Genomic DNA, 19,228 nt, shown 5'->3' on the forward strand with positions numbered 1-19,228 from the left:
AACTGCGAACGGGACCGCACGACGCGGTTTTCCCCCTCCCAGCGGTTCGCTCTCTTCTTCGCTCACGCTGGTTCGGCGCAACGCTGGCTTCTTTCACGTAGTGTATGCGTGTAGACCGGCGGGATTGTAGTAGTGAGGCTGGCGATGAAGCTACGCAGTATAGTGTGGCGTGGTCTGCTACTCTCTCTCTCTCTCACTCTCTCTCTCTCTCTCTCTCTCTCTCTCTCTCTCTCTCTCTCTCTCTCCCTCTCTCTCTTTCTTTCCGACGGGAACTCTTTCTCTCTACAAAACAGATTCCCAATGCTATTAGTACCAACTCATAGAGTGGTACAACCCCGGCAGAGAGTAGCATGGAAGAAAGAGAGAGAGAGAGAGAAAGAGAGCGAGAGAGAGAGAGAGAGCGAGAGAGAGAGAGAGAGAGAGATTTCTACCTCGACGGTCACCCCGTCGCATGTTGTAATAAATATGTATAAAATGCTACGTCACTGACATCCATAATAATTTTGCGGAATACATCAAACTCGCCTATCCTTTTACTTTTTCAAAAATTAATTTTTTTTAGAGATTTATAAACACTTCGAATTTTATTAAAAAACCGCTCAACCTATTACCGATATTTTGGAGTGGCTGGCTTGAAAAAAAAATAGTATTAGGTAGACGAAAATAATAAAATAAGTCACAGAATAATTTTTAATCATAATTATTGTTATTATTATTATTATAAATGTATTTGGCATAAAGGAACCATTTTCTTGGAAAATTGGCGCGATAATTAAAAGATCTAATAAAAATCTTCAAATCAGACGTTCATACATACGTATCAGCAACAGATCAAATAAAATATCGATGATAAATAAGTGAGACGCAGAGGTTAAAAAGCAATTTTAAAGTATACTTGCTCAAGGTGCTCCAGACGACATAGTGTACAAAACGTATACTTGACACCAGGGCACTACTGTGCTGCTTTAAAATTGCTTTTTAACCTCTGCGTCTCACTTATATATTATATAAGATGTGTGTGTGTGTGTGTGTGTGTGTGTGTGTGTGTGTGTGTGTGTGTGTGATCGACATCGGAATGCAACCGAGGGAGCAAGACATCTGCTGCTAGTAATCATATTGTTATTACACATTTTATTGATTATTCTTACCTTGTTTTTCTGGCGTCGTTCTTTATATCATAAAGTAAAGAACTAAATACCGGGAGACTTATATCAAAGTTTCTTCTAAATGTGTACTTTGTAAATCCGACACCAGCAATCATAGCTTGATTTAGACGTTCATCGATTTCTGATTTTTGCACGTTGTTAGTAGGTTCAAAAATATACTGGAATAAAAGGTGATTCCTTCCTTTTCGCTGTCTGTAAGATTACAAAATTGATAAATATATAACTTGTATTTATAATATAAGAATTACAATTGCTCCTATTTTCTCGAATTTTGATATTTTTGTAAAACGCAAACGATTTTAGCATTATTTTACGTACAGGCAGAATCCAACGCGCACTTCACGCGCTCAATTTTTTCGAGGCTAGAAGTTTGGGATCGTAACTATATTCAGATCGGATAGTTGCTTCCTAACCAATCAAATCGCTTTATGAACGAGTTGAAAACTTACGGTTATCACTTTTTTGAAAATAGACTAATCGGCCTCTAAGTGACTCTTTTGTTACCGGCGAATAATAAAAACCGGATATGCGGGCAATAAAGATTTTACCGCCCGCTTTGCAACTTTTTTCCGCTAAGTGGCAAAGAAGGATTTTTTGCCCGCATTCGAAAAAATTTTGAATTTTTACATTTAATTGTTATATTTTTGAACAAACGTATGATTCCTGTGTCAAAAAATAGACAAGTCAGACCAGCTTAATAAGTTAGAAAAAAAAAAACACGGATCAGGGTGTCAGATAGAACAGATAGGTGACCCTGTTATAAGCCGGGTTGCTAGAAAAGAGTGACTACTGAGTGGCTAAAATTTAGTGGCTTACCATATTAAAAATAAAGACGAACGATTATACGTACAATCAAACGTACAATCATAAGTACAATAATACGTACAATAATACGTACTATAGTATGCATAATAGTACGTAATAAAGAACAGCAAAATTCACGTAATAAAATACGTATTATAATTCATCTCATTATCGAACAATTTTAGATAGATAGTTTTTTTGTACTATTATATGTCCTAACCAAAAAATATTTAAATATTTGTTTAAAAAAATGTTATAATAGGTGTAACACCATAGTCAAAGTTTTTAGACATGTATTACTTGTAAAGCCAAAAAAAAACTTAAATCTAAATTTTTCTTCATTTTGTACAATGCCGGTCACCCATCCAACTACGAAATTATGAAAACGTTGCTTAACTTTTCTGGTCAATCGTCTACAGTACGATCCTTATAGTTACATATGTATTATAAAAATTAAGGTAAATTCCATCTAGTAGGTTAAAACCATACTGTGACTTGATAAACGTGTTCGCAAGCAGTGGCATTACATAATAAAATACAAAATATTAAAATATACTTAAAATCTAGAAAAACTTTCCTTCTTGCGCTATATGTCACAAACTAAAGGCATCAATCGCATGCTTATTTTTTGTGTGTTTAATAAATAACTTTCGTTGCTTATATTTTATTTCGCATGCAATAACAACAAATTTCATTTATTTAATTACCTACGTTAAATTATGGCATATAAATAGTCAACAATTCATTTTAATCCACTTCTTGGTTAAGGGGGCACAACACCTTTGAAAGCATGAAAAAATCGATTTTTTTTATTCCGTATTTTGATAGGAAAGTTCCCGTATAATATGTTCCCGTTGTCGTTATTGCGCTAAAAAAAATTTTCTTCAAAGTTGTACAGCAAACGCTAAAAGTACTTTTTATCTGTTTTTTCATAAAGGCTATAGCCGGGTTACTATGGTGAAATGGCCCCCTTGGAAAATGTATATATGTTATATACCATTCGATGGGGGATAAAAAAAAACTCCCATAGCCAAATTTTTAGCTCTCTGCCTAGTGCGCATGCGCAGTAACGTCGATAAACGTGTTTTTTTGATTTTATTTTTTTCTGAAGTCCCTATAGGATAAAAATTTTTTTAAAAATTCACATTGGTGTATTTTTATGTCATGAATAACTGCAATTTTTTTGGGATTACATAACCTCAAATATCGGATCTAAAAAAATTATTAAAGTTTTCAATCGATATTTTGACCCCCTTGTTTTTGAGGTGTAACTTTTTAAGTAGACTTTTTTTGTGTACTTTTTCCCGTTCTTTACGATGGCACTAACGTTTTTTCCTTAAAAATGGTGGCACAACTCGATTTGAGCCAAAAACTGATTTTTTTGCCATTTTTTCACGTTTTTAGCTGGTTATGTTACAATTTAGTTACTAAAGTGACTCCTTTTGAGTAGTTTTGCATATCTTCCCATGAAAACATAATCAAATGAAATATTTTGTTCGCTCCAAGCCGTATTTTTTATATTATCTTACGTTTTCAATGATGGTCTTATCAGAATTGTGATATCACCTTATTATAAAACTGATGGCTAATGTTATGTTCTTTTTAAACGTTCTGTGATTGGTCGAAAGTATTGTCTCTGTCGCACTTTTTTGTTTATTGTTTATTTTTATTTATAATAAAAGGTTATGCTTGGCCGCGCGGTTGACGCGGCGGCTGCAATGCAGACGATCTGCGTAGTGAATGGTCAATCATAAAATTAAGAATTATCAGGAGCATAAACAAATAAAGTATTTTGATTTCTTAATTAATTAAACGATGCGCAAACCAATGGCCAACATTGTTTTTTTCAAAACTAATTTTTTTTTTTCTTACTATTGTCTATATAAGGGAGAAAGTACAATACGTCCCGTCCCGTCCCGTACCGACCCCGGGACATACCGTCTGAAATAAGTCACTTTTATATTATTGGCTAATTCTGTTCGATAACCCAATCGACGGTACAGAATTAGCCAATCCCGTAAAAACAGCTTATTTCAGACGGTATGTCCCGAGGTCGGTACGGGACGACGGACTCAATTGTACTTTCTCCATAATATACTAATACAAGTGAATGGTGAAAACGCTGTTAGTATAAGTTTATAACTTTTAAAGTAAATTAAAATCTAGCAAATAAAAATTGTTTCGATTTTTCTTTTTACTATTTCGGCTTTTGACTGATAATTGATAGCAATACTAGAAAAAATAATAAAGTAGTTAAGTATTTATTTTCAAATACATTGGAGTTAGTTGGAACCGAAGGCTGACGCGGCTACTTTAAATCTTTCTGCTGTTTACTTCAAAACTAACAATCTTGTATATTTAAAATGAGTACTATATATTTTACATATCTTTTAAAAAAATGAAGATTTAACAAAGTTTTTCAAAAGTTTTGACATCACAGATTATATGCTTTGATATTAGGGTTATATGTATTTCTAATACATATTACACAATAAATTAATATTTTGTTAAATAACTTCTTTAAAATCAAAACCTATTATTAATATCTAAAATGTTATTTTTATGCCGACACTTTGAGTTTTGAAAAAAATACTGTAACCAACCTACTGATAAATAAAAAATCTCCCATGTATTTATAATAAATACACTTGTATTTTACCGGTATATGCAGAGTAAGACTTATTAATGGGTAGAAAAATAAAATTTTTATTATAAATTCTGTAGTATTAAGAGTAATTGTATCAAAAATAATGACAGATAATATAGTAATATAATAATATGATATAATAATATAATAATATGATATAATAATATAATAATATATTATAATAATATAATAATGTAATAATAATAACAGATAATTATTAGACCTTTTTATACGCTAAATAAGAAAAACATGTTGTGTACGTTATTAAATTCTTGCATAAAATCAAAAGTTTAAACCAACATTAAATTATAAACTGTTTTAGTACTCGCATAAAGATCCGATCTTATCCTAAAACAAAAATAGCAATCAGATTTTAAATCAATAAGCTAACAAAAAAGTAATTAATAAAAATGAATTTTCAATCCTATAGATATAGATATACGTACAATGCATGTAAGGGGAACGAGTCTTTATCTATTTAACTTAACCAATTTAGGCTAATCACATAAAGTAAAATGAGAAATTAGTTAAACATAAAGTTGTTGAAACTATTAACTAAATAAAATTAAGAAGGAAAAACATTTGAATAAAATATGACAATAAACTTTTGCTAGAAACGGATTTGACGATTGATGAGTTGCATGTTTTGATGTAATGCGGTATATTAATTATACAAGTATGATTAAATTGATAAAATATAGAAAGTCTTGAACAATAATTAATTTGTTTATGTATAAAATACTGTCAAATTAATAAAAAATGCACATAAATATCTGCATATGACTATATATGATGTGATTTTTACTATAGTTAATTATTATGAGATGAGAAAAAATATTTGGTTTTACATAAAAACAATACATGAGAAATAATAAAAATGAAAAATAAAACTAATAGGATGCGAACTTATTAATTGTCAATTAACTTTTAAGTTAAAAAAATGTAAAATGAATAAAGTAAACACAAGCTAACCTATGCTTTAAACACATACGTATATGAAACATCATTAAAAACAACATTATTTATTTATTTTAAAATACAGTATTATTCATGTCTAGATACAAGAACATATTTTTACAAAAAAACAAATTGAATATAATAATTTCATAGGTTTGTTGATTTTATAAAATCACTAGGTGCAAGCACTTCAATACAGTTTTTATGACAAAAAAAAATTATTTGCTTAAACAAATTATAAATGAAATACAACTTATTTCACTTTTACTAGGCAATATTATTTTTTTACTTTTCATGTAAAGCTACTGAGAAAACTGGATTATACAAGAACTTAGATTATAATATTTTTCTAATATTTATTATTCATTCTAGTTTTTAATTTAAAAAAAGGCAAACAATTTTTTTAGATTTTTAAAAACTAACTAACAGCATTTTTAAATGTATTGTAAAATATTTATATTTTATTATTTCAGAAGTGATCTTCTTGTCTAATGGTTAAATAAATATGGCATCTAATAGTAATGAAGAGTCAGATAACATCAGGAAACGCGATGATCGAAGATGTGCCATGTGTAATATTTATATTAGAAAATCAATTGGTCGAGAAAAGGAAATCGAATCTGAAGTTGAAATCGAATATGCTAAACAATTATCAAATAAAGATATTTACATCCATGATGTAATTTGTGATTCATGTAGAAAGCGATTAGCCAAATACATATCAAGCTCTAAACCTAAAAAGGTTAATGTTCCAGCAACTGCTTCGTCTCAAGATTCAAATGTTTCTGAATCATTTTCTCAGCTAACTGTCACTTCATCATCTCAGGAAAGTACACAATCATCTGTATACACAATAAAGGAACAAAAAGTACGAGCAACCACGGAATTACTTATTCAAAGGACGATTGCGGCACATAAATATTGCTTTGTTTGTGGGTACCAAAAACAGACTAATAATATATTAGTTCCTTTAGAGGCCCGAATTCAAGTTTATAGTAAAATGAATGTTTTTATTCCACATGGCAATAGATGCTGTTGCACACATTTAATTAAAAAAAGATTTTATGAAGATGAACTAAATAAAATTAATATTTTTTCCACTACAAGTACGGTATATATTGATGAATTACTACAATTTTTGAGTCAATTATCAATGAAAGCAGACGAAACTTTATTAGATACAGTAGCTGAATTTTCCATGCCTGAAAAAAAATTGAAAGTTTTTACGGGATTAACGTGGGAAAATATTAATTATCTTAAAGATCAACTCACTTCTCTGAAGAATTCCTGTGTAAGGACAGCGACACAAGCCATTGTCGTATTTTTATTCAAAATGCGCTCTGGGAATTCTAACTCGCTCATCTCTACAATATTTGACATTGAAAGCGAACAACAAGTATCTCGTTTTTGTCAATCAGTGTTATTATCTTTCGAAAAAGATTTACTACCAAAACACTTTGGATTAGAAAATGTAGACAGAAATGAATTGATTGAAAATCAAACTTCTAATATGGCAAAGAAATTACATCCAGGTAAACAACTTATTTTGATTGCTGATGGTACTTATATAAGGCATGAAAAAAGCTCTAATAACGAGTACCAAAGAAAATCTTATTCAGGCCAAAAAAAAGTTCCTCTGACTAAACCATTTACTATATGTACTACTAATGGTTATGTTGTTGACCAGTTAGGTCCATATCTTGCAAATAAAAATGATGCTACAATACTGATTGAAATATTGGAAGAGAAGCAGAATATTTTACAGAAACTTCTTCGCCAATGGGACATTTTTATACTGGATAGAGGTTTCAGGGACATTAAACAAAAATTAGAAAATATGGGTTATATTGTTTTGATGCCTGCACTCAAAGGTTCAAAATCTCAACTTTCTACGCAAGAATCAAATGAAACAAGATTCACGACAAAACTGCGATGGGTTGTTGAAGCAGTGCACGGAGTTCAAAAGAAAAAATATAGGTTATTAGATCACAAACTTGATAATAAAATGGTGAAAAATACTGGATCTTATTGTAAAATTTCTTGCTACTTAAATAACTTGTTTGGCAAACGCCTAGATTCTGATGAAGACATGCAAGATGAAATATTTAGTGCTATGCAATCTAGAAAAAATGTTGAAAATACATTAGCAGTTTTAGTAGCAGACAAAAGATGGAGTCGTCGGAAACTACCATTTAAAATAATAACTTCGGATGATTTACCAGACTTTCCTGAATTAACAATAAAAGATTTGAAAATTCTGTTTACAGGAACATATCAGCTTAAACAGACAATATCTTACTTAGCGGAAATGCTTGACGCAGATAATAATTTGAAGATTGGATATTCAAAAGAGACTAACAATATTCTCAAACTTGAAGTTCAATCCAGGCATATTAACAGAAAACAATACAAATGTTTCGTTGAGTATAAACCAAATGGTATTGGTTATTCTAGCATCTTAAGACACTGTTGTGATTGTGCTAACGGTAACCGTACTATAGGATGTTGTGCGCATATTGCTGCCATAATCTATTATCTTTCACATGGAAGATATTTATCAAAAATCATACGACCAGCTGAAATTCTGTCTAAAATGTTTCTTAATGATCAAATTGAAGTGTGTATTGATGAAGATAGTGACAATGATGAGTGAATCATTTTTTCTATTGTGAACATTCGTTATTTTTAAAAAGCTACTTGTATACGTTCCATAATTTATTTTAAATAGCCTATGAAGATAATAAATTATACTTTGTACGAATTGAACATACTTAACTTCAATTCCTTTTTACCTGATAATTATTACTGTCAATAGATTTTGAATAATCAATTAAGTAGAGGCAGATAAGCCAAATATGGCCTTTTTAAGACCACAAGACGCCAAAAGTACCCTCAAACGATCGATTTCAAGGCTATGTTTAGCTAAAAACAGGCTTTTTTGCGTGAAAACCCTTGCATTATGACATTTTTAGGTTAGTTTTGGGTTACATGGTACCAAAAATGGCCTTTTTCGGCGTTAAATCACTCAAATGAGGGCATTTTTAGGTTAAAGAGAAAAGCAGACACTGACAGAGGCGATATTCTTTTTATATATAGAGAGAAACCCTTTATTACCTCAAATTCTGATAAGACCATCATTGAAAACGTAAGATAATATAAAAAATACGGCTTGGAGCGAACAAAATATTTCATTTGATTATGTTTTCATGGGAAGATATGCAAAACTACTCAAAAGGAGTCACTTTAGTAACTAAATTGTAACATAACCAGCTAAAAACGTGAAAAAATGGCAAAAAAATCAGTTTTTGGCTCAAATCGAGTTGTGCCACCATGTTTAAGGAAAAAACGTTAGTGCCATCGTAAAGAACGGGAAAAAGTACACAAAAAAAGTCTACTTAAAAAGTTACACCTCAAAAACAAGGGGGTCAAAATATCGATTGAAAACTTTAATAATTTTTTTAGATCCGATATTTGAGGTTATGTAATCCCAAAAAAATTGCAGTTATTCATGACATAAAAATACACCAATGTGAATTTTTAAAAAAATTTTTATCCTATAGGGACTTCAGAAAAAAATAAAATCAAAAAAACACGTTTATCGACGTTACTGCGCATGCGCACTAGGCAGAGAGCTAAAAATTTGGCTATGGGAGTTTTTTTTTATCCCCCATCGAATGGTATATAACATATATACATTTTCCAAGGGGGCCATTTCACCATAGTAACCCGGCTATAGCCTTTACCGCTCTTTCCATTCCCGCAATAAAAGAATGGGGTTCCTATTTAAAAATCCAAAGTTGACCTTCAAATGACCTTGAAAAACGCGTTCAAGGTCAAATCCAAGGTCACTATCGGGTTGTCCCCTCGATATCCTACAACTTTGGTCTCTACCATTTTTTCGATTGTGGCTGTCCCTGACGAGTTATGAGCGGTGCCCGTTTAAATTGGGTCACCCTGTATATAAGAATCATTTAAACACAAAGCGGATTTTCATCTTATACAAAAAATAAGATGGTTGTACTTGTCAAAGTGATTCTTTTAATGCTTACTTGCCGTCCCGTTGTCTTATAGTCTATCGATGAAACACTGGCATAACAACTAGAGGAGAAATCATAATTATAATACTAAGATACAGAATGGTGAGGATGGATAGAAAACTTATAGTTGCCAACATTTTACCTTGTAAAAGGTGTTTTTTTAAACTGATTTCATAACCTTTCAATGAGTTTCAAATAAACTTATAAAGAAATGTTTAAAGAAAAATTCAATTTGAATTACAGCATAGCATAGTTAAAAGTTTAGGTTTGAATTTTGCAAAATCTACTACACCTGCACTAAAATGCTTTAGATAGTACGTTATGCACTTTGTCTTCAACAAGTTTTAATAACTTTATTCATAATAAGAGCAGTCGTTTTTACGTTATTGTTGAAAAACCATATTTTGACCATTATTATTTTTAAGAATGAACAAAAAAAGTATTTGACAGCTAGACAACCAAATTATTTGTAATAAGCTGCTCGATTACAACAATATCCAGTTGAAAAATTTTAGAGACATGATGCTAGGAGTTACATTTTTGCAAAAACTGCGTCTACGCGGAAATACGTCTTATGATAATTTATGCATTTCAATATTTCAAGCAACTTTTAATCATGATAATTTTTTTGTAGGTGCAGTAGTTTTCGAGATATTTTTAAAAAACCATGAATTGACCGTTATTATTGTTAATAACAAACAGAGAAAGTATTTGCTAGGCGAAAAACCAAGTTATTTTCAATAAGCGCTATAAATAGAACCATATCGAGTTGAAAAATCCAGGGGACAATTAAAAAAATACAGAAAGAAAGCTGGCGTCTGAATTAGTATATAAGTAAGATTTCTCTATTTATATCTGCTGAATACTGACTGGCATATTGACTGTTCCGATGCTCGACCAGCTCAGCTGGACTTGCACTGAATGATTATCTTCCTGGAATAAGAATATTTTGGAAATACAGACGGTATTCTACCAGTGTCGGCTACTAAGCATGGGCTTCAAAAATTGCATGTAACTGCATAGCATATGCCTATTTGACCCTTGCAGCGATAAAGAAACGGCTGCAAGCCGCGAGATGAGAAAAAAACTCGAGCAATTGCGATCCACGCAGAGTGTTTACTCGAGTTAGCTGATCAATTGACCGAACCTGATAAGACATGGCGCGGCCGATTTTTCATTCAAAATTATTACCATTGAATGTGTAGCAATCAAGTTTTTTTACCTCTATAATGCAACAGATGAGTCAACAGGACATATGATTTAAATTCTTAAATATTTGTAATTTCGATCAAGGAGCCTTTGTAATAATTAAAGAATCGTACGTATATCTATAGCTATGACTGACTTTTTCACAAAATTAATTTTCAAACTTAATTATTTTACAAACGAGCAATTCTCTCAACAAAATCTACTTCTACTATTATATTAAAGTGCTCAATGTCCCCGTGTGCCGTGAAGCCTTTCACATCTTTTCCCATGAAACGGTCCGCGAAGTGTTAGTACGCGAACGCGAGGAATTCTTGACCCGAGGTTAGTGAGCCAGGTGAAAAGCACATCCGAAGAATGACAATAGACTTTGATCCACCGGGAAATATCTATTGAGTGGACAAAAGCCTTCCCTATCCTCTGAAGCGGGAGACCCACCAGAGGAGAGCTGCTCGTGTGTTGGAGAAGATAAGTAGGGTATATCTACTACGCATATCCCGCACACTTAGGTAAACCACGCAGCTATTAGACTGATGTGTGAGGTACTACCATCTTACTATGAGTCTCTGACCAGATAGCCCCACCTAAGAACAGGGTACTACTATCCTGAACCGGTGACGCATTTGAAGGGGGGAAAGGAGTGGATGAAACTAATAAGGGGTTGCACTAGAGACATAATAGATTTATAAATAATAAATGTTTATTCACTTGATATAAATGTTTATAAGCGATGCTGGATCTCAGAGCCTACAGGAGAGGGAGTGGACTGCACGCATACTCTTCGAGAGCCTATGGCTCATAGACTACTAAGTATGCAGGAGACCGGAGTAAGAAGCGAGTGCTACCATTCGCTTGTTACTCAGTTAAGAGCCAGATCATTAATGCTCGCTGCTGGCTCCGGGGCTCCTTATATACTCGAGTCGCTCCCTCTCTCCTGTGTTACATGCGCGCACGCTATCTACCAGCGAATAGGTAGACTATTTACATTTAGCTACTAGCGCCACTCGATCGGTAACTTGCCAACGCCAGGCAAGTTATCTATTGCTGCTCTCTTATCCCCCGGGCGGGGCCTGCCGTCTCACCCAATAACTTAACATCTAGGATTTAATTTTGGGCCTTAACATTTTTGGGCCTTAAAATTTTAGGGCCTCAAACATTTTTGGGCCTGAAATATTTTTGGGCCTTAACAGTTTCGGATCCTAAAATTTATAATCTTAAAATTTTTGGGCCTTAATAATTTCGGGTTATTTAAATATTCCTGTGTGCCGTAAAGCCATTCATATCTTTTCTCAATAACTGACATATTTATACCTATTAGTATAATTCTTATCTTATTTGAATTTTTTGAGGTTTATAAACTGTGTAACAACATAGACTTAAGAGCAAGCGAACAGCGCCTCTCCACTGAAACCCATAAAGTCGACAGTCACAACAAGTTTGAAGCATAAAAAGTTCAAATGAAAAACTATATACAAGACCAAAGCTAATATGACAATACAAAGCAAAATAAAAATTAAAGATCTTTAAATTCTAAGGCCAGAGCAGACTGAACAATCAAAATAATTTCTCCGGCTATCCATACATATTGGTACGCATGCGCGTACTGCATTGATAAATATCAGATATGTATATGAATAATATCGAACAAAATTATTATAATTTTTCCGAACTGGCCACTTCTATAGGTCAGGGCAGACTGAGGAATCGAAACCACTTTCCCAGGTATTTATACATATTGGTACGAATGCGCAGATCGCATTTGTGGATATCAGAAATATGTATATATATATATATATATATATATATATATATATATATATATATATATATATATATATATATATATATATATATATATATATATATATATATATATATATATATATATATATATATATATATATATATATATATATATATATATATACAGGGTGACCCAATTTAAACGGGCACCGCTCATAACTCGTCAGGGACAGCAACAATCGAAAAAATGGTAGAGACCAAAGTTGTAGGATATCGAAGGGGCAACCCGATGGTGACCTTGGATTTGACCTTGAACGCGTTTTTCAAGGTCATTTGAAGGTCAACTTTGGATTTTTAAATAGGAACCCCATTCTTTTATTGCGGGAATGGAAAGAGCGGTAAATTTTACGTTCAGAATAGTATGTTCGGTTGCGGCACTGAAGGTCATCGCAAGGTCATGCAGCCAGAATGAAACCCCGCCTACGTAATTCCTCTAGCAACGCCAAATTAAAAAAATTGGTAGAGATTAAAGTTGTAGGATATCGAAGGGGCAACCCGATGGTGACCTTGGATTTGACCTTGAACGCGTTTTTCAAGGTCATTTGAAGGTCAACTTTGGATTTTTAAATAGGAACCCCATTCTTTTATTGCGGGAATGGAAAGAGCGGTACATTTTACGTTCAGAATGGTATGTTCGGTTGCGGCACTGAAGGTCATCTCAATGTCCTGCAGCCAGAATGAAACCCCGCCTACGTAATTCCTCTAGCAACGCCAAATATCCTACAACTTTCGTCTCTACCATTTTTTCGATTGTGGCTGTCCCTGACGAGTTATGGGCGGTGCCCGTTTAAATTGGGTCACCCTGTATATATATATATATATATATATATATATTTAACTCACACTGCCTTCTAATGTTTAGTCGGCTTTGATACTATGATTTTCTGCGTCAAATACTATATTAGAAAAATATTACACATAAACTTATAGGAATATTATCGTACAAAATGTTTATGATTTACTGATCATACTATATCGATAGATTCGAGCAGACTGATCAATGAAACAACTTTTATATATATATATATATATATATATATATATATATATATATATATATATATATATATATATATATATATATATATATATATATATATATATGTGTGTGTGTGTGTGTATGTAAGGCCACTGCTCAAGGAAATTCACTGGAGTGGAGTTTTGGGTTAGAAATCAACACTTGTATGATGTAGTATAAACAACTGTTTTTTAACAATATGTACAAATTAGTAAAGGCTAAAAATATTACAGTAAACGTATAAACTTAAGACTAACCTGAATCTATACAATTGCCGATAGCAAATCTTTTAGTATATCAGTTTCAATAACCTCGCTTATAACGATCCTAACGGCTCGGAGTCTTATTACATACTGGCTCTCACTCACATGTCAACAAGTGACAAAGCCAAGCTTGGTAACCCACAAGCTTACATCCCCCCATTCAATGACCGAAGGTGCACTCCATCGGAGTAAGGAACAAGCTTACTAGCATGAAAAATATTTGACTCATTTTTTCTAAATCTACTATCTAACAAAAACATTACATCAGAAATTTTCTCTTTGATTTTAAAAGGACCTACTCTAATTGGATCTATTTTATCTTTATTCAATTTATTAGCGCTTTGTACATAAACTAAATCTCCTACCTTATAATCTATCTGTTTTACATTCTTATCATAATATTCTTTATTCTGATTGTGAATTTCTTTTGTTTTCCTAAAAGCTATTTTTCTACTGTCTTCCAAATTTGTCAAATTGTTGTCATTTAATTCATCGGGTAAGAATGAGTTGTTTAGTCCTGTCAGCAAATAATTAGGAGTAAATCTAGTTGAACTGTGAATTGTATTGTTATAATCCTTTACACATTCCTCTGCTACCTGAGGCCATGATTTATTTCTATTCTCGTAAATTTTACATCGTATTCTGTTTACCAAAGTCTGATTTGTCCTTTCATTTAATCCATTAGAAAACGCACAATCCACTGCTGTAAACACTAATGCTATCTTTTTTTTATTTAAATATTGCTTAAACTGTGCTGAATTTATACCAGGATATTGATCTGTTAACACCTATTTAATACTTTCATCATTTTCTACTTTCTTAATTAAATTTATAAAATCCTTTGCAACTTGGGTTTTTGAAGTTATTACGTAAGCAAATCGTAAAATGATCCACCGCCAAATGTAGATATTTCTTTTTACTTTTATTACCTTTGAAACCTCCTATTGTGTCTAGTGACACTATTTCAAGGGGTTCCTTTGCTGGACCAAGTTGAGATAAAGGTGCTTTAAAACAACCTATTCTTGATTTATTTTTAATGCAAGTTTCACAAGATCTACAAGTTAATCTTATGTGCTTATACATATTTTTAAAGTAAAATGTTTGCCCAAAGGTTAGAATTAACTGTTTTGTGCCTATATGACCCTGATCAACATGTACATCTCTGATACGAGATTTTCCAAATTCTTCAGTAATCCATATTTTCTCTCTATCATTTAAAGTTTTATAAATTATATCATCTTTAATAATGCATTTTTCATCAACTTTTAAGAATTTTTGATTTTCTTTGATATCGTTTAGTTTCAATAAATTTGAAGTTTTGATCGTAGAATCATTATCTGTATCCTCATGTGATTCCAAAACCGGATTTCTAGACAAACAATCAGCTTCAATATTAACTTTACCAGGATTATATACAATTTCAAAATTAAATTGTGAGATGTAATTCAAAATCTGCAATAGTCCCACATCATTACTTTTTTTTATATTAAATTTTTCCAATGGTCTATGGTCCATAAATACAATAAATTTTTTTCCTATCAAATGGAATTGCCAATATAAAATGGCCTCTTTAATGGCTAAACATTCTATAAAAATAGCTTTCTTCTTTTTCTGAGCCTCTGTCAACTTTCTAGAAAAGAAAAACACCGACTTCAAAGAATTATCTTCTAGTGGCTGCTTCAATATTGCTCCAACTCCTTCAACACTTGCATCAGTAAAGATGAATATTGGTGCCTCTGGATCAAAAATTGCCAAGGCAGGTGATTTACATAAATAATCTTTTGTCGAGTTAAAACTATTCTTACACTCTTCAGACCATTCGAATAACACATTTTTCCTCAACAAATTTCTCAAAGGATCCAGTAAAGCAGCATTGATTGGGTATCAAGCAAGCATGATTTGGTATAAACTCTAAATAAAAATTAATCTTACCTAAGAACTGTCTATTTTTTTTTGTTTTAGGTGTAGGAAACTTCTTGATAGCCACTAAATTATCATTCAGTGGTTTAATTATATTGTTTCCAATTTCGTGACCCAAATACGTTATCTTTTCTTGAGCAAATTGACATTTATTTTTATTTAATTTAAAGCCTTGTTCATATATTGTTTGCAGTACTCGCTCTACATGCTCTTCATAATTCTTAGAAAACACCAATATATCATCTATATAATTTACTGTAAAAGAATCTAGTTTATATTTTCTTATCACACCTGCGAAAACTCTTTGAAAAATAGCAGGAGCAGTTTTCAAACCAAAAGGCAAACAGTTCCACTGCCAGTGTCCATGATGAGTCACAAAAGCCAACTTATCTATCCTTTTTACGTATCGGAATCGACCAAAACGCCGAATTTATATCCAATTTTGAAAAAAACTTACTGTTTCTGACACGTACAATAAGATCATCTATCTTTGGAAAAGGTTGACTTTCTGGAACTACTATTTTGTTCAACCCTGTAAGATCAACGCACAAGCGTGATTTTTTTTTCTTTTTCTTTCTTGAAAACCATGGTTACAGGAGCTGCAAAAGAACTGCTTGACTCCTCTATTAAACCCGCTTTTAACAACTCACTCACTTGTTTCTCAATTTCTAGTTTGTCTTCAAAAGAGCATTTATACGGTTTCATTGAAATATATCTATTTTCTGTCAGTTTCATTGTGGCTTCGTAATCTTTTACTGTTCCTATATCAAACTTTGACTTAGCAAAAATTATCTCATATTTTTTTATAATATTCTCCATTTTATTAGTATTTAATTCACTAATATTATTTTGCTTATCAAAATTTGTTTTTTCTTGTTTCTATGATATAATCAGATTGTCATTTTGACAAAGCTTGAATTTTTTTATTAAGTCTAATCCTAATAGAAATTCACAATCGATTACACCTTCTTTAACAATGAAAAACTGAAAATCCTCTTCTAAATTACAAATTCTAATCCTCAATATTACAACGCCTTCCGTTTTCGCCATTCCAGCTAAACCCTTAATAGTATCTCTCCCACTTGTTATTTGTTTAATATTTCTTTTATCATTCAAAAATGCAAAAATCTTTACTTTAATAAGTGGGAGAACTATTCGTTTTTTGCCTCTTCATGACTTGCTACTACTTCCTTTATTTCATTATCATTTGTAACCTTAATGTTTTCATTTTTTAATTGTTTAATTTTCCTATCTTTATTGCGGCATACACTTTCTAAATAAAATCTATTTTTAAAACCTAAATTATCACAAATACTACATGGTCTTTTTTCACTTCCAATTCTCTTGTTTAAATTATCATTTTTCAAGTCGTTGATTTTACCTAATTGTTTTAATTTTGCCATTAAATTTTCTATATTTATAATAGCTTTCCTATCTAACTTATTTAGGATAAAATTTGGTAAGCTAATCATAATCATGTTTATCTGTATGTTTATAGACAAGCTGTCATCCACTTCTAACAATAATTTTCTTTTCTTTAACGCATATTCAAATAACGAACAATTATAAAACTTAAAATTATAGGCATACGATATGTCTGTCCAGGACTGTGCCGAGAAAGTGTCAATATATGCATTATTCCATGCCTCCCAATTTAACAAAGAGTTTTACTTTACAAATACATTATACCAATCTAATGCAGATTTTTCTAAAAATAATCTTAATACTTGTTTATAATAAACGAGTTTATACATCACGAATGCTCAAAACAGTATCTCTACTGTTTTCCAGTGTGGTAGGAAAGTGAAGTTGGTTTTCTAGCCTAAAAGTGGTAGGACCGTGAAGTTGGCCGCACAAGCTATTATGTGTAATGCATTTGGGTATCGCTTTCCCACAGATTTCTATAAGTTGCGCAGAGTAAATGTGTTTACATTGTCTGCTTGAATTTAAGGTTATGTTTTTGAACAGCTGCCGCACTGTCGCTGCACAAACTTTCTGAGTATTCGGGGTCGCTGATGACGAGGCCCAGGAAGTTGATTTCTTGACTTTTTGTGCATACATGCAAATATCGTTTCGTGGTAGCCAGTCACGCTCGATGTCTAGGTGCCAAGGGTCTTCGATGACGAGGCTGTTGATAAATATTGCGCGCTGTAGATTTTTGTATCCACGTGTCAATATCAGCCATGAATGCGGTCTGGGGTGACCGATAACGGAGTCATAGCGCACTGTACTTCTTAGTGCAAAAATGTTCAAATCAGTTATGTTTACTGTTATGTTTACTGTCCAGGTACATACGGTGGACAATGACGCGATCGAGGCAGTACGTTCTATAGCTTTCATTGTCTAAGTGTGAAAACTGATTTTGAAGTGTGAAAACGACATCAAAAGCTATGGAGCGCATCAACAAGACCCTGTCATCGGCGACCACATGCACCTAGATACCATACACGAGAGATATCTATATTCCCGTAATTAAAATTTCAGTGTGCACTACCCAAACCCCATCATCATATATTTTATTTTTAGAACAAATTTAAGCTACATACTTCAATAAGTTCTTTCAAAAAAATATGAAATCTCTGAAAAAAACTTAACTAAAGTAAAAAGGTTAGGCGCGTTTGAGGTTTTGTATATCATCATGAATGACAAAAATTATATTTACTGTGAAATTACAGATTAAAAAATAACTGAGATCAATTAAAACAAGTCAAGTTTACAATCATATTATTTTATTTATAATACGACTAACAAAAAATCATTATGTTTAATTAAGGGCTCAGTCAAATGATTGGTAATTTAAACTTAAGTAATATATTGATCAATTACAAACAAATCTCAAGATACTTACTACGTAACTTGTTATGCCCCTTACATTTTGTTCATGGTGTTGTCTAATTGTAACTTTCCGCATATTTTATTTGTGTACATAAACTTATAAAATTGTTATTTTAATAGAATGAATTATTTTAAATGTAAAAGTATGTACCATGAACAAAATGTAAATGGCATGGCAAGTTACGTAGTATGTATCTTTAGAGTTGTTTGTAATTGATCAATATATTACTTAAGTTTAAATAACTATCATTTGACTTAATTAAACATAATAATTTTTTGTTAGTCGTATTATCTCTCTATATTATTAAAAAATCTTCACCGCCGCCGCCGTTTTAGTAATTAGCTCCCCTTTAATTTGGGTTATTGAGTTGAAATTATGCCTTTTTTCAAGTTATTTTTAACCCAACTTTCGTTATTGTGTTAATAATGAATGAATTTTACGTAATTTTACTGTTTCTGACTCACCCACATTTTGGGTTATTGGGAACCCCCTCAATTTGGGTTATTGGGTTAAAATTATGCCTTCTCTCTTTAACCCAACTTTTGTCATTGTGTTAATAATGAATGAATTT

General features: G+C 32.0%; 1 protein-coding gene across 4 annotated transcripts in view; it reads right to left on the minus strand.

Annotated features, from left to right (window-relative positions):
• The window catches only part of LOC116418353 (exostosin-2-like), a 225,327-nt gene that overhangs the window by 183,022 nt on the left and 23,077 nt on the right, over positions 1-19,228 (minus strand). For all 4 annotated transcript variants that reach the window (XR_004228364.2, XM_032602248.1, XM_032602249.1 and 1 more), the window contains one exon: positions 1,149-1,358. Coding sequence is in view for 3 of the 4 variants with exons in the window: in XM_032602248.1 (XP_032458139.1) it covers positions 1,149-1,358 (210 nt within the window). In the remaining variant the exon portion in view is untranslated. The remainder of the gene's footprint in view (positions 1-1,148; positions 1,359-19,228) is intronic.

The sequence above is a fragment of the Nasonia vitripennis genome, unplaced genomic scaffold (assembly GCF_009193385.2).
Source record: "Nasonia vitripennis strain AsymCx unplaced genomic scaffold, Nvit_psr_1.1 unplaced0251, whole genome shotgun sequence".
In the NCBI taxonomy this organism is placed as follows: Eukaryota; Metazoa; Arthropoda; class Insecta; order Hymenoptera; family Pteromalidae; genus Nasonia; species Nasonia vitripennis.